Source organism: Polistes dominula, unplaced genomic scaffold (assembly GCF_049000335.1).
Source record: "Polistes dominula isolate Pdom_NZ unplaced genomic scaffold, Pdom_raw_medaka contig_73, whole genome shotgun sequence".
Lineage (NCBI taxonomy): Eukaryota > Metazoa > Arthropoda > Insecta > Hymenoptera > Vespidae > Polistes > Polistes dominula.
The window spans coordinates 2,942,472-2,959,323 of record NW_028300951.1 but is presented as its reverse complement, the minus strand read 5'-3'; the positions used below and the strand labels follow the sequence as shown (position 1 = coordinate 2,959,323).

Sequence of the window (16,852 nt, the reverse complement as noted above, 5' to 3'; positions counted from 1 at the left end):
GAGAGGCTCAATAAAGAGCAGATTCCTTCATTAGCGCGTACAAGAAATTATTCCACTAACGATTTCTTCTCGTTCTGTATTTTTCCCAAATCTCTGTCCTTTCGCGTTAATCGCATTATTATCGATGTTACATAGAGCGTGAATGTCTCTTGTTTCTTGAAAGTAACGAACGAAGGAAGGAAGGAAAGAAGGAATGAAGGAGAGATTCAGAAATCCTCGGTACATTTTCCATCTCAAGAGGCTAAATTTCAAGATTTGATAAATTTACAAAAGAGATATTTCCAATTAATTTTGTCAAGGTATCAAATGTATATTGATATTTATTTCCAATTAAAATTGTAAGATAATTAGAGCTTAGCTCTTATTATTTTTTTCTCCAATCGCATAATACGAAACAGACAATTTCAATAATGATGTAATACAATTAACAAAAAATTATATACTTGTTATATATGAAGATAGATTGAATATTGTGTGTAGAAAGATAGTACTGTTGCAATGATATCATAAATTTTCGGATCCATCAGTAACATCCTGTCCTTCTTAAGATCTTGCGTAAACTTCGACGACGAAGTTGATGCCATGATTTCTTTGACTCTTGAAACGCATTGTGACGTTTGAATATCCTGGACCACCCTTCAGTAGACTAGCGTAAGCTCCTGTACCATCGCTTTTTTGATCGTATGCAGCAACCATAGTGATGCGATCGAATCTGCTTACGTTAAAGGTTACTTCAGTAGTTACGATTTGCAACCATGAAGATTTTTTAGAGACGCCTGATCTTAGGACGAGCCTGTCTCCTGGTACTCTGTATCCAATGGTAAGGTTGTGAGCTTTGTTGGCAGCAAATGGTTCGAAATAAGCTCTTGGAACGTATTCTGATGCTACCACTGCGGCCACCATCACAGCCATAAAGATTACCAGCTTTTGCGCAAACATCTTGATTCTATCTTTATTTTTCCACTATTCTACCTTTACTCAAGAAAGAAGTAGCTCGACTATGCTGAAAGTACGTCAACGCTCCGCTTAAATACACATCAAGAGTTCTTATCTCTGTTATCATGAGTTATCTGTATCGATTTACAGTATATTTCTGGAAACTCTTTTTCGAAGAATTCCATGCTCTTATGATACATTACACGGTTAATCTACTGTTTTTAATCATTTCTATTATTTTATTTTCAGTATGACATGAGTAATACCTGAGTCAAGGTACAACGAAAGATAATATACATCATAACAATTAATTCTCACAAGTACTCAATTCACAATAATTTAGATTAGCCGAAGAATTAAAAAAATATCCATTTTTAACGTTACTAATGTTATTAACTGGAAGGCAGTACTGCTTGAAAATTCTATTTTAAATATTTGACTTATGACAATAAAAAGAAAAGAAAATTATTATAGATTTATTGATACGATTAAGCAAATATTTGCAACGCTCGTTAAGTGCAAAACGAGAGAGATATCTATCCTAGATATTTTTATTTCCTTACTTTTGTAGAATAGCAAAAAACATAATAATAAATCAATTTCTTGAAAATCGCTTAATATTTTCTTCCGAATGCAACCAAGTCATAATAATTGTCAAAGATGGACTTGGATCATCAGTTAGATGTTTGACCTCGATTTCACAATAAACGATGACCTCCGTAATTCATGAGCAAGTCATCTCCATCTAATTCAACGACCTTGCTATGTGTACACTGTTCATCACAAACATACCTACTATACTTGCTGGTGTCCTCGGTTGCTATATACGTGCCATCATCGATTTATATGTGTAGGTGCGCATACACGTGCGAAGCACTCAACAGGGAACATTAACCCTCTATAACCGTACTACATAGTTTAATCGATATATATATATATACACATTGTTATCATTTTTTCGTTTCAAGCTTAAATATATTTAAGCTTATAATGGTTTATTGAATTTAATTAGATTTAATGTTACACGAAATATTTCCTCGTTAATAAATCTTTTTTACGAAATAGGTATTTGTTCATGATTATCGTGAATTTAAATAAATAATTGAATTATTTCAAAAAGAATCAAAGAAAATTGCATATTTTTCAGAAGAAAAGATTTCTCCAAAAATTTATCGTTTACTACTTGAGAGAGATTAGCTTTCTCTTTGTCAAGACCGTTGTCGGTAGTTTGCTCAGCCGCTTGCTAACAGTGTAACCATTCACAACCAATATGTAGTCCTTGTATGCACTTAGGTTTGCAGCGAGACTAGATTCCCTCGAATCATTAAGTCAATTGCTGGATACATGTCAACGCAATATCGCTTCTAACAGGCATGAAATTTGATCAAACTTGAACAGATTTATCGATAACAGAAGGAGTACATCTAAACGGAGAGAGGATGAAAAGTAAACGAGAAAAAGAATCAATTGAAAACTAAATTTTGGATCATCCAACGATCTGATTACAAATTCCGACGATTTATTATTCAGGCGGTAAACAATAAGCCTTCATTAATCCAAAGTTTCACTTGCGAGTTATCTTTTTATAAAATGAGCTCCTCTGGTCGTGAAATCATTTTGAAAGCAGAACTTAGTCTTACAAGGTTTCAATTAACAAGGTAGTGCGCAATTCTCGCAAATGTGTGGGTGTATCACTTGGCAATGAGCAGACGCGCGTCTGGCGTAACGTTAATTTACTGCAAAGCACGTTTCACCGTCGTGAATGGGACTGCTGATGCTACGAAGCAGTCCTATGGACGATGAATGCGAGCTCGCTTGGGTCCGATTTGAAACTTTGGTATATGCTAGAAGTTTATGCCTACGAGACCATAGAGCGTATCTATATTTGTCTGTATTTTCTATCTCTTCCTATTCGAAATAAGTATGTATGTCTCCATACGTATATTTAACGAAATGCCGACTTCAAACGAGACTACCAATTCTCTCTTCTCGTTCTGTCCGTTCTTCTTATTCTTCTTCTCTTTTCCTTGATCTCTTTCAACTAAGATCAGTGCATATAAGCCAAGAACGGTTGCATTATTCATTCGACAAACGAAGTTTTCGACTGGTCAAACTACTCGATTCTTGCCACCTGTCGCAAACACGGAGGCCATAAGGAGATGCGCTCGCATGATCGCCGTATCTCAATGTTATCGCAATTAATTATCCACGGATATATTTTGGAAACACTGGACAGAGTAGTAGCTTGATTTCAACAAGCTTAACGAGCTCACTCGAAAAAGTACGATATACCGGAATGGAAAATGTGGTTAGTTCTTCTTTCCTCACGTTAGACGGACAAGCCGTCGGCGAAATGCCAAGAACAATGCGGATTGCGACTAATTTTGTCTTACAGTTTAATACACTCCTTATACCTTTTCATATCTACTACATACAAAGATATAATTTCCTCGCGAATGATTAATTAATCTTTCAGTACCATTTCCGATATGTCGTCCATATTACGTTTGGTTATTATCTATTTACTACATGTCTTTCAAGTGAACTTAATTGTCTAAATTCTATCATATAAAATAACGAACACGTACAAAAGGCTGAAAGCAATAAAAGGGTAGGAGGAAAGGGCAACCGAACTGCGAGGTTACTCGTTAGGACAATTAGACGAACAGAAAACTTCCATCGCAGCCCCGCAGCTTACTGACCGTCCCTAGAAGACTCAGAGTGACAGTTACTAGTTTTCTCCATTACTTAAAGTCTTTAGTTTCTTTTCACGAATTAACATATATTACCAGCCGACCTGATAGAGAAATATTGTCAATATATTAAGTTTTTAAGTGATTCGTCGCTCTGTTATCTCTGAGAAATATAAAATATAGAGAAAAAAGTTAAACACATTGAACGATTCGTCGATCAAATACTTTCTACGTTGATAGAGAAAGAAATTAACGTTCGATAGAGTTTTTAATAAGATGTCGACGAGATTAGATTCTGAGTAAATGCGAATGAATATCGTATACGATTAAAGATGGCTTCGATAAGTATAATGAATATCGTATCATTTAATGGATTACTTGTAGAGAAGTGTCAAAAAATGTATTTAAATTAAATGTACAATTTATGCAAGATAATCTAGTTAGTAATGATGATTTTTATTAAATGGATAAAAAATCCGAATTTATATTATAGTTTATGAAAGTTACAAGTTTACTTACTTATTCATAATATCTTCTACATACATATGTATAAACGTAAGTACATACGAATAAACGTTATGATTCTGTAAAAGCGTCTATCTATGATACATTGTTTTAATATAGCTAATTGGTAATACGCTTAGCTCGAATCACGATAGTCATAAGCTCGCTATTTGTCGAGGATACATTATGAATAGAAATCTGTTATCAGTATGAGGAAGAGCACTATAGTTTTGGTTTATGGCATTTCGATCGTCACCACATAGCTGAGTGCCACAGTTGCTGTAACCATGATCGAGGTAGAACGCATATATGTCAATAGCGTTCACGATAAAGTCGAACAATTGACCATTAATCGATTACGAACCCAAACTTTTACGCTTTCAACCGCTTGAATATTCCCACATTGTTATTACGTTTTACCGCAACTCATCTAATCACTTTTCATTTTTTTCGTGTTGGATGAGAAACTTCGACTAAATGACCATTATGAATATATGTTGAAAAAAATAGACAAAAAATGAGCTTCTTAAACCGGATATAAGGTAATACGTATCGATTTATACAAGGTGTAGCATGTACGAAACAATTATAGCTCCACATTTTGAATGCAACACGTTTAGTAAGTATGAGTGAAACAGAAATGAAGATATACAGAATAGAGTGATGAAAGTAATATTACAGTGCAACCAGTTCACTAAAGTGGAAGATATGTTAAACGCGCGTGGTGCGTTTTATGTCGATTAAACAACAATTTTATTCTAATGCATGTATATTTATTTTTAAAGCTAGAAAGGAACTGCTACCAAAATAATTAAAGAATAAAGTATAAATAGTGGGGACAAGGAGTGGTAGGGTTACTAAGCTTACGGAAAATATTTTTTTTCTACTATTATTTCTTGTTCTTTCGTTCATTAATTTATCAAGACTCTGCCAACAATTTTTACTTCAATCTTAATTAGGACCTGTAGCCCAAATCCATACCAAGAATTTTGCCTCGACTGTCTTCCGTTCTTCCGGAAGAGATGGCAGAGCCAGGCAAGAAACAGTGTAGGTAAACATGGAATAATCGTGAAAGAGGAAGAGGAAGAGAAGGAATAAGAGAAAGTGGGAAGGTGTGGCAAGCGTAGCGTAAACAATTCCCACTACAATTAGGAAACGTTTGTCCGTCTATATTTACAGAAGGATCTGTAACTAGCTTAGGTAACACCTAACGCTATTTGTCACTTTAACCGGCGGAACGAACGGCTGATCGATCATGCTCAGAAGAGAATCACACATAATTTACGCACACATATATATATTGTATATATAAAATAACAAGAGAGTAAGATTTTCAAGATTATATAGAAAAATATAATTGAAATGAAGAGTTTCTTATAATTACTTAAAGATAAAAATATTTCATGAAATTATCGATGCGAAAGCAATCGCGATATAATTTAAGTTCATTACGAAATATCACTTGACTCTTATCTTTCTAAGAACAAAATAATTTTTATCTTAGAAACAGCTGGCAATTAGAAACATAAATAATATGTGATAAGTTAACTGCAATCGACTATTTAAATAATTTCTAGAATGTTATTAATAGGAAATATTTTTAATAAAAGTTATTTGTTGTTGAATTATATTACGGAGAAAATATTTTTCAGATGGAGACGTCTAGAAGATTCGATGGTCATTATAATGTATTTTAAATGAAACTACGCGTATCAGTTGATCTTCTGTTTCTTACTCTTTAAGCAAAATTTAATATTATCTATGTTCGTAATTTATTATATATCTCCGAAGTAGAGAAACGAATTAAGTCGGGAATTACTGGTTTGTGTCATTTATCTTTACACGTGAAAAGATATAAGAATATATCGAGAATATGAAAAATATTACGTTATTTTAATCCATCGTCAATGATATGTGGTAATTTATTTCACGATTCGTATTATGTTAGAAATTCATCTTCATTTTGTCAGTGTGGAATATATGAGAATAACTTTTTGAAGAATTCACAATAGTCTATGTTCGTGACATCGCATAAAGGTTGTTCAAAAAACGACGTTAATCTAGCGCAAACCTCTTTTTTCCGATAGAGACACATGTAAGCTTATATGAATAGAGACGACATGCGGGTAATCGTTTCTGTCTTTTCGTTTTCAGTGAATACACATTTTTTTGAAATCCTGCTTGTTCGTGCTGTTCACTCGACTCGTTTCATAATCTGCCGACATCGTAGTCGAGCCACCATTATCTTAAAAGAAAAATAAAGTTAATGATAGCTAGAACTTGTGAAATATGCGAGACAGGAGAAAGAAATGAATAAAAAAAGAAATAGAAAGAAGGATCATTTTTCACTTTTTCTTCAATTAATCAATCATATTAAATTTTTCATTTCCAACTACTAAATAATTATTCAATGACTTTACTTGATGAACGAAATAATTACAATTGTAGTAGATTCGCTGTGATTCTGGTTTTCCTCGCAATTGAAATTATAACTACGAATCTGCAGTAGGATATGAAAGATCATGAGAAAATTGAGAGAGAAGGAGAGAGTTGGTCATATAATTTTACTAGCAACAAACTTGTCGCATTATCCATTGCATCACGTTCGGCAACCAGGCGTTAGTTTCCAGGAGAAGGACATTAGGTTGGAGAAAGCTAAGAGAGTTGACAACGGACACGAGTCAGGCAGTAGACTAACGAGGAGAAGTCAGCGATGTAAACCTCGGAGAAGGTGCGAGAGGTACCACTGTTGGATCTTCTCATTAAGCTTTTCACGAAACTTTAGAACTTGTGGATGTAGGGAGCCCAGTCAAAATGTAGTCTCATTCTACTGTATAACAGATGAAAGTTTGCTTTGAAATTTGGTAACTAACAATAAGAGTAGATCTTGGAAAGGCAATACGTTAAAATGCGTCCAACGAGCATTACGATTACTCTTATTTATAACAATAGAGCGTAGAGAAACTTTTGTGTAAATTTGAAACTATTTATCAATCGTTTAAAGATCGCTAAGCTTTTTCTTCTTCTTTAATAAAGAAATAAAAAGTACAGCAAAAGAAAGATTTTTTTATCAGATAACGGCACATCGATATACAATTTATTGATAGAAGGTTATAGATATTACAATAGAATCTGGATTCCGTCAAAACATTCTTAATGATATAGTGATGTAAGTGGTGAGGCTTTAAGGTTTCTCTTCTGTAAACAAAATTGCTTTCAAAAATATTATTTCTAATTTATGCGTAAAACGTAATAATAAAGCTTCTTAAAAATTGAAAAAAAGAAGGATAAAGCATTTGAGCCTTCATCCTTTAAATGAGAACTTGTTCATCAAGATCAGTACAATTAGTACGATTAAAATGATGTTTTAGACACTTTTTTACTGGAGTGATGAACAGCCCTACATCTCAATTGTTCTGATAAGATCTAAAGTACTTTTCCTCTCGTTTCTACCCTCCTTTTCTTTTTTCATCCTGACCTGGGAGGAAGCATTAGGTACGCCACAACCCTTCGCGTTAGTCACCTAGATGACCGTGACTGATCGTTCCGTTATAACTCGTCATGAAAAACTTTTCCACGATATGACACCGTTTGAAAAAGTGACGTCTTTCATTTTTTAACACGTAACTTCGAGGGAAGAAGTAAACTGCGTTTGCAAAATGCCTGGACATCGATCTAAGCATTTTATAAATTAACTTTAATAGCAAACAAAAAGACGTCTGGATCAAGTGACTTTTTTGTTTTAGTCGTTGTTAGCTTCCTGATAAAGATGTGAAAGATTTTTTGCTGATAAATTCATTATTTCTTAAGATTAAACCTACAACAGGTCAAACGACCCGTTTTTAAAATATTGGAAAAATTGTTTACAAGTTACAGCACTATTTTATGAGTCAAGAATCTTTATTGTATAAGTAGTATATTTTATACTATACATACGTCGTATAAAATATATGACATTTTGAATACGGGTTATTTAACCCATTGTGGTAGAAATAGATACGTTTAGTGTTAATAAATTTGTTAAATTTATTTATTGGTAATGTGTCGCCTATGACTTACAATTAGCTATCGAATTGTTATCTTCTTTTGCCATTTCAGAATGTGTTATTTCGAATATAAATTTATACAAGAGATATCAAGCGAAGAGAGCTACATACTATCGAAAATTGAGCTTTACGATCGTGACATGTTTGTAACCTACTTTTGTTTTCATTAACCGACGAAACAAGACCTTTCTTCTTCATTCTTTTGCTCAGAGTAATAAATCAATCGTCGTTATCTTACTCTCGTGAACTTTCACGAGACTCGTAGAAACTTTTGCTAAGTTTGGCACTCAAGACCCCCACACATATTTTCCTATTAAAGGAAAGAGGAAAGATCATTGTAAGCGTTTTCTTACATCATGTGTTCAACGCGTTCTAATTAAAACAGATTACTTTTAGTTTAACACTTTTTGCAGATGAAAATGTAAATGATTTTGGGTCCTGAAATTTCGTCAATCTCACGTGGCAAATATGTCTTCTCTTATAAATTTTTATAAAATGATTAATCAAGAATACAAATTTTTAATATATGGTAAACAACGCGAAACACAATACGAAAAATTTTTTAATTGGATTTTTCACGCACGAAATTTGATAGACCGCACTACATTACTATTTTCTCTGGCTCTTCCATTATTCGGCATAGGAATAATGTAAGTAAATTCTCTTTTCGAGTACGTTTGCGTGAAATATCATTATTGTCATTACGATTTTACAGGCTGTATTATAAAGGAAAAAGTAATACGGTTGAACGTAAATCCATTATTCAAAATTGAGGAACTTTCATTCTTTGTTATTTTAACTTTGCATCATGGTCAGCTTTTGCACGAGCTTTATGCACTGAAAACGTTTGTAATTAAATATTATATCCTATTTAAGTGCATTAGATTTATTTTATACAATAATTACAATGTAATATGCTAAAAAGAAGATATTATACAGGATAAGATAATAAAATCTATAATTGTTACATACTACTCAAAGTAGAATACACTTTGATTCTATTATGTACAATTTAATTAATAATATTAGCTAAATCGATCAATTTGTACCACTTTACAAATAAAAGTGCTATGATTATATAGAAATAATAAGAACATTGTTAATAATAATTTAATACCAGAAAAAAAATAGAAAAATAATTTTATAAATTTTTTCCCGGTTGTTAATCTTACCACTGTTCGTATAATTTTTTGATTTTGTGAGAAATTTAATAAAAAATTATACAAGAGATAAAGCCATCCAATACAAACCCAGGAGATTCATCTACTTTTACAATTGAAGATTGTTAAAAACAATATAACTACATTAATATATTAATATATTAATAATGGAATGTTCTTTTTAATAAATATATACCTATATATGATTAGTATAACACTATACAGAATATAGTTTTATACTTCATAAATATTTAAAAACAAAAAATCTAATTGAAATATTTTAGATTTTATAGTGGCAGTATATAATAAATAATTATTTTTAATGAATACTTTACCATTTTGTTGAAATTATTAATTCAATTTATATATTATATGAAAATACAAAGAAAATGCTTTTCTCTTGTCAATCATAAATTATTACTAATAATTATTATTTGCATATACATAAGATTATACTCTCTCTCTCTCTTTCTTTCTTTCTCTCTCTAAGAGAAACTAATGTTCTTATGCACACTTTTAATAACTCAGTTAATAGTGATTATTGTATCGAATTATTGATAGATATGTGTGAGGAATCAGTAGAATACTTTCTTTCCTGCTGAATTGACTTTAACCATTGTCTATGTTCGCAAAGATATGGATACAATGGTACCACCATTACACTTATATCGTCAACCGAAGCCATTAGAGAGAGTTTATCTTCGTTTTCATTAGTATTTTCTGATTTTCCTACCCATGTTCTTCCCATTAACCGACCTCTAGCAGCTTGTACTAATTCTTGAGCACCCATAGTAAGCCTAAGATATTAATCAATAAGATATTCGGTTGTGTGATTTTAGGTTTTATTTTTGTATGATTAATTTGCTAATTTTTGTTTACCTATATTCTAAAGAAGGTGTATCTGGTGCAAGTGTTTTTCTAAGAATAGTAGCTGCCGTTTTGTCAGAAACAACATCCCATAATCCATCGGTAGCAATGATTATGCAATCTCGTTCTGTAAGATTGCAATCCTCCAATTTTAAGGATTGTATTTCAGGCTGAGAGGATAAAAATGGTTTGATACTGACACCTGTATTGGCTGCTTTTAAGCCATGATCACCAAAACCTCTTGTTACTCCTATAGTACCCATTACTCTACTCTGTGATTTTAATAATCAAATTAAATATACTTATATACGTATTATAACAAAAGCTATATAAGGCACTGTGAAAATGAAACGTACTCGTTTTCCATGTCCAGAAATAAGAGGTAACTTTAAATCAGGATGCGATAACGTTTTATATGCCCAACCAGTCATGTAAGGTTCTCTATATAGGACCATAGTTCCCAATTCTTTCTGTAATGGCCTTCTCTTGAATTCTAATGGTGTAAAGTGACCTTTTAGTAATTCGTGACTTCTTAAAAGTCCTAAGGCTCTTACGCGATTGGATTCAGAATCAGGAGTATGATCTCTAGTAAGAGCACGTTGACTATCTCCTAATACAAGCACTGCTCTGTTAAAAAAAAAAAATGAAAATAAATATAATGTATTCTATATATATGTACGTATATAAGTACAAACCTAGAATCACCCGCACCAGCTGCATATAATCTACCATTAAGAAATAAAATAGTAATAGCTGTACAGCCTCCACCACCATTTTGAGCTTGAGCTTCTACCATTTGGTCCATTTGTCTGTAAGCTAATTCAATAGCACCTGTAACTAAATCTTTACCTTTTATAAATTCTTCTTCATCTTCATTTAATAATACAGTACTCGGTATAGCGATCAGCCTTTCCTAAAAATACAATTTTTATACATTTTCATGGCCAATGAGATATTAAGAAACAAACATTGCAGTTTATAAATGTGCTCTACTAACAAGGATTATTCTGTGTAAATGTAATCTTGCGGTAAGTGCTACTTGATATCCAGCATGACCATCAAACATAGAAAACATAACATAAGGCAACGAAACATTCAGATCAGTTAATTTTAGGTCTCCTCTGGTTGCAGATGCTTGATCCTCGTTCCAAACACTTTTTCCAGCATTTATACATTCGGCATAGCCAGCGCACCATGGTAATCGGCTTAAATCCCTTGGGACTATTATAGGTCTTACTCTATGGTCAGCACTGACCTAATATGGAATTTAGTAAGTATATGAATATATATATATATATACTAAATAAAATAATAATCATTAAAAAAGTGTATCATAAAAATAAATATACTAATAAAATAATATACCTGTGTTTCTTCGGCGGTAAGTCCTAGGAAACTAGGTCGACTATAAGGTTTATTTTCTACTTCTATTGCAAAATTAGAATTGACATAATCTATCATCATATCATTGTTCGATTCATTTGGATACTGTAAGTCAAGATCACTTACTCCTACAGCATTCATCAATACTGATTTAAATCGGTTTAACATTTTGAATTTGTATTTCTCTTTATTTAAGAATCTTAATTTCTAATCTTTTAATTCAATTAAGTATTGTGTCATATAACATTCATATTCATCCAAATATTAGCCACTACCATCGAAAGTGTTTTAATGCACTTTCGATCGTGGGATGTGATCATGCGGGGAATCTTCAATTTTTGTGCAATATACACACAAGACAATATATTTGATACAATGGGTTAGCTGTCACCTGCCAAGAATTTATAAGTATATTAATCATGGATAATAAAAACTATTTATTACATTTCATTTTTCACATTTAGAAAAAAAATACTATATCTATATATACACCCACAGTTAAACATAATTATAAGATTATTTTAAAATATAGACATTTTGTTGACAATCTATTGTCAACAATATGATAGGTTATAACTTGATAGCGATTCTAACATACAAGTAAGCGACTATGCACTTTGTAAAAGCGCCATCTGTAATTGAAGTTAAACGCATACTACCGAAGGATGCAACAAAGTGAATCACATGTCAACCACACAACCAATCACGGCAATCATGTGACCAATAGCAGTACACCATACTATAGCTTTATTTGTATCGTTATCTGAGAAGAGAACATATTTATATGGAAATTAATTTATTTTACATTTTCATCGAAACAATTACAAATATTTTAATGCTGTACATATAAACTTTTCTATCTATTTCATAAATTGTTCGTTGAATTTATTTGTCGAAATATATTTATATATTAATTACTATTAGAATACTGTATTATTTGATAGTGTGTACCATCATCCCTTTAAATACCTACTCTCACCCTCTAGTGATCCCGGTACTAACTAAGATGATTTTGGTTACACAAAAAGCAGACTTATGAGTTTCTGTGTACTTTTATATTCTTTAATGATATGAAATTGATAAAATTGAAAAAATTAATATCAATTGTGTAAGAGATTAAATTTGTTGTGAAACACAATTCAATACATTTAATTTAATATCTAATTGGTATTAAAAGAAATACAAATGTGAAAGATGTCGAAAACTAAGAAGAATTCTCATAGTAGCGAAGTTAGTAAGGTTATGTTTTTAAAAACAATAATTAGTCAAAATTTTCTAATTTCTAAATTAAAATATTATTTTACAGGAATTTAGTTCATCATATTCTTCTTCATCTGTATCATCGGATGAGGAAATAGATGCAAGAGATTTAAAACCTATGAAAGATTATCTGTCAAACCGTAGAGAATTAGCACGTCAACTTTTTAAATCTGTTAAACCAGAAAAAATACGTATGATGTTACCACAAGCATTGAAGGTATAATTAATACTTATAATAATATATATTTTTAAATATTTAGTAATTTTTAAAAGATACATTAAGGCTTATCAGATTTGATAATGTTATAGTATCAATAGTTAATATCATATAAGAGTCTTTAAATTTAATACATTTGATAAATTTACATCCTAGAAAATGGATTTTGAAGAATTAGAAGAATGGTGTGCTAGTGAGTTAAGTGGAATGTCAAAAACTCGTGTGTTATGCATACTGGACGGAAAACCAATGTTAGAATCATCAGACACTAGTGAATCGGATGAATCAGGTAGTTAAATCTTCCATGTGAATTAACACCCTGCACATACATTTAATATTAAATTTAATAAATTAAAAATTGTTTACAATTTAACCAATGTTTATTATTTTAGGTCCGTCCTTAGAAATTATATCTGACACTGAGGAATGGCTTACCGAGGATGATAATATTAAAAAAGAAGATAGTATATCTGGAAAAACAAAACTGAAGAAACACAAGAATACAAATAAAATGAAATCACAAAGTAATAATAAAAGGGAAGATGCAGGAAATGGTAAATTTAAATCAAAGACTACTAATAAAGATGGAAGCAATAATAAGTATAAGGAAGTAAAAGTTAAGAAAGAAGATGAGAAAGAAACAGGTAAAGAAAAAGAAGCGGATAGTTTGTTAGATTTGTTAGAATTAGAAATGCGTGCTAGGGCGATAAGAGCTTTGATACGTAAAGAAGATGATATAATACCAAGTTCTAATGAAACCAAGGCATTGGTAAAAAATGGTGCAATTGAAGAAAATCATGTTAATAAAACAAGACTTGATGAGATTAATGCGAAAGAGAATTGCCGAAGGCAATTAGAGAAAATTATAAGTTCTCAACGAATGGATGGTGAGGAAGAAGACGTAGTTTTAGTTGTTCAACCTACACCAACCATTGAATTATTATCTAGCGAAAGTGAAAATGATGAGGTTGGAACAAGGGTTAATCAAAAATTAGAAAATGAACGTAAAATAGAAAATGCAACCAATTTAGATAATAAAAATGTCATAACTAGTCCTATAGAACAAGGGGTTAAAGAATCAAAACTAGTTAGTGGAAAAGATAACGATAAAAAAACTGATATTATCACCGAAGAAAGGTGTAATTTTCATACTTCACAAAATAAAAATAGTTCTGCATCATCGTCTACAAATGTTGCTGACAATACTGTAAAACGTAAAAGAGTCAAAAAGAAATCACATTCTAAAAGTGAAGAAACACCTGACAATTCTTCAAATACAGATAATAAAACTAATGAATGTTTAGAAAAGAAAAAAGAAATAACTAGCGTGCCTGAAGAAAAAGAAAAATTAATAGAAGAAAATATATCGAAAGTAGAGAAAGAATCTGTACCATCTGGTTTACAGTCGAAAGATAAAGTTGTTTCTGATGAAGATAAATTGGCTGATTTTGAGGAAATAATTGATTTGGATAATTATTCTGATGACATGGATGACTTGGAAAATTGTGACAATGATAAGAATAAAAATAAAGATCAAGAACAAACTAAAATTAAGGATAATAGTATTGCAAAGGAACAAAAGAATTCTTTAGTGACAGACTCTAATTTATCCAATTCGCAGAAATTGAAATCAGCCGAAACATGGGCGACACGTTATTATCAAACAGACGATGTTCAAAGCGTTATAAAAGAATCAAAAATACAATCTGAAATTCGCAAACGTTTAAGAGAACGTCAAAGACTTTCCAAACTCACTAATTCACCAAATTTAAATTCTTCGCCATCTCGCGTTACAGAAGTTAATAATGATAAAGAAGAAACGAAACCAACTGGCTCGGTTGAAGAATATTTAGCTTTGAAACAAGCAACGCAATCGAATGTGAATGCAGGTGGTAGTAACGTTAGCGATAATTCGGCTAGTATACAAGAAAAAGATAAATGTATAAATTCATGCAATGAAAAAAATGCAGAAGATGCGGAAGATGAAAAAATAATGGCTTCTGTAAATGAAGAAAATGTAGACAAATCCACTGCAATTACTGTAAATAATGATGTATAGATTATTTATTTAATTCATAAAAAATATAATTCTTTTAATAATAAATTAAAATACTCTTAATATATATTTTTATAATAAGAATTATGTATATACAGGGTGTCCCACATACCTCTTTTCACGATTTTTTAATTACTTACGATAACCTAAAAAAAAATACTTTAAATAAAAGTTGATCAGTATTTGTTTGAGTATACATTGCAATAAAACAAAGTTCGAACAAAATTTTTTCTTTAATATTTTTTAAGACTACCTTTCTTTTTTTAAATAGCACTTTGTATTTTTAACTTTACAGTATTATAACACGTATTAATACGAATTCAACGAACTAGTATACCACGGATCTTGGTTGTCCTTGAAAGCAGAGAAATATAAATTTCAACAAAAAATAACAATCTTCTTTAATGGGTGATAATAACTTGTGTTTATTATTAAAAAATTCATAATTAAATTCAATTCAGGAACCTTGATTAAATGAATGCAAACGATTTCGTTTAAAATGACTATCTGTAAATATGTAAAAGTTATTACAGAACATTATAAGGTAATTAGTTTCTGTAGATGAAATGGATAGAAGGAATCAAGGAAAGGAATAAAAGAAATATGATATTAATTAGGAAGTTAAAAAGAAACTAATTACAATTATAATGTTTATGGTTTAAGCGGTCTTCGGCTGGATTTCCCTTGCAATGGAATGTAAAACATATAAAAATATGTTAAACATTACATGGAAAGTAAAATACCATTGCCCGGGTCTAACCACGAGGAGGTAACCGCTTCTGAAGACCCAAGAGGGATGTGCATCCTATAGATGCTTACATCCGAATACAATTAAAAAGAATAAATCTAACTCTTAGGCCCCTCCATAAGAGTACCATCCGAAAAATCCATAAAATCATTATCGAAAATACAAGAGAAAAATTTTATTACTAAAAAATACAAAATGATAAATAAGGAGTGTAACTTGAATAGAAATTCAATCGAAACAAATTCGATGATACTTATTACTAACACACCCTAGAATAATTTTAATATATGTACCTTCGGAAATTACAAGTTATGAATACTTGATATTTAATAATTTTTAATCTACCTAAAATATAGTATAATAAAAATAAATATATATATATATATATATATAATATTAGACGGTACCTGTGAAAAAAAAAGAAGATATTAGATGGTACCTGTAGAAGAAAAAGGGTACATTAAAAATAACTATCATACATATACGTTGCTAGAAAGAATAAAATAAAAAGAATTAAAATTCTTGAATTATTTTTGCTAGTAATTATTTTATATTACCCTTTACTATAATTATTGTCCTCTTAAGTTCTGCTTCCTATTATTCTTGGATGTAATATTGCATCGTCTTTATAATTCATCATCCTGTGAATAAAAAAAGTAATAAATGAATAAAATACAACCTGTTTACCATAACTTCTGGATATGGACTCTTCTGGTACATATTCCTCTCCTCTTGAATACTCCATTATTATAAGAAACCTAGAACAGGAAGAAACCTAAAACAAAAAGAAAAATAAAGAAGTAGGGAAGGAGTGATGGTTGGTGGGGTGAATTTCAAGGTAAGGACATAATTTTCTCCCAATTATTGGAGGTAGGAGAAAATCATGGCTCGCGTAGGGCAGGGTCGCATCCCTAAAGTAGACCTTTCTTTGTGAAGAAACCAAAGAAAGATCTATCCGCTACCCACTGAAAAAAAAAAAACT

General features: G+C 31.1%; 3 protein-coding genes across 3 annotated transcripts; 1 reads left to right on the top strand and 2 right to left on the bottom strand.

The window, feature by feature from the left end:
* Positions 1 to 302: 302 nt before the first annotated feature.
* Positions 303 to 1,008, bottom strand: LOC107063863 (putative salivary secreted peptide). The gene has a single exon (XM_015315985.2). It carries the CDS (start codon positions 937 to 939, stop codon positions 544 to 546), a length of 396 nt encoding a protein of 131 aa, XP_015171471.2. The 5' UTR covers positions 940 to 1,008; the 3' UTR covers positions 303 to 543.
* A 7,126-nt stretch (positions 1,009 to 8,134) lies between these two features.
* LOC107064013 (protein phosphatase 1H) lies at positions 8,135 to 12,224 on the bottom strand. The gene is made up of 7 exons (XM_015316257.2): positions 12,086 to 12,224; positions 11,572 to 11,980; positions 11,204 to 11,461; positions 10,902 to 11,119; positions 10,563 to 10,833; positions 10,219 to 10,478; positions 8,135 to 10,136 (listed from the first exon to the last, which is right to left on the bottom strand). The coding sequence occupies exons 2-7, from the start codon at positions 11,755 to 11,757 to the stop codon at positions 9,878 to 9,880; spliced, it is 1,452 nt and encodes a 483-aa protein (XP_015171743.1). The 5' UTR covers positions 11,758 to 11,980; positions 12,086 to 12,224; the 3' UTR covers positions 8,135 to 9,877.
* A 406-nt stretch (positions 12,225 to 12,630) lies between these two features.
* LOC107064019 (uncharacterized) lies at positions 12,631 to 15,550 on the top strand. The gene is made up of 4 exons (XM_015316267.2): positions 12,631 to 12,819; positions 12,896 to 13,066; positions 13,223 to 13,355; positions 13,459 to 15,550. The coding sequence occupies exons 1-4, from the start codon at positions 12,784 to 12,786 to the stop codon at positions 15,123 to 15,125; spliced, it is 2,007 nt and encodes a 668-aa protein (XP_015171753.2). The 5' UTR covers positions 12,631 to 12,783; the 3' UTR covers positions 15,126 to 15,550.
* Positions 15,551 to 16,852: the final 1,302 nt, after the last annotated feature.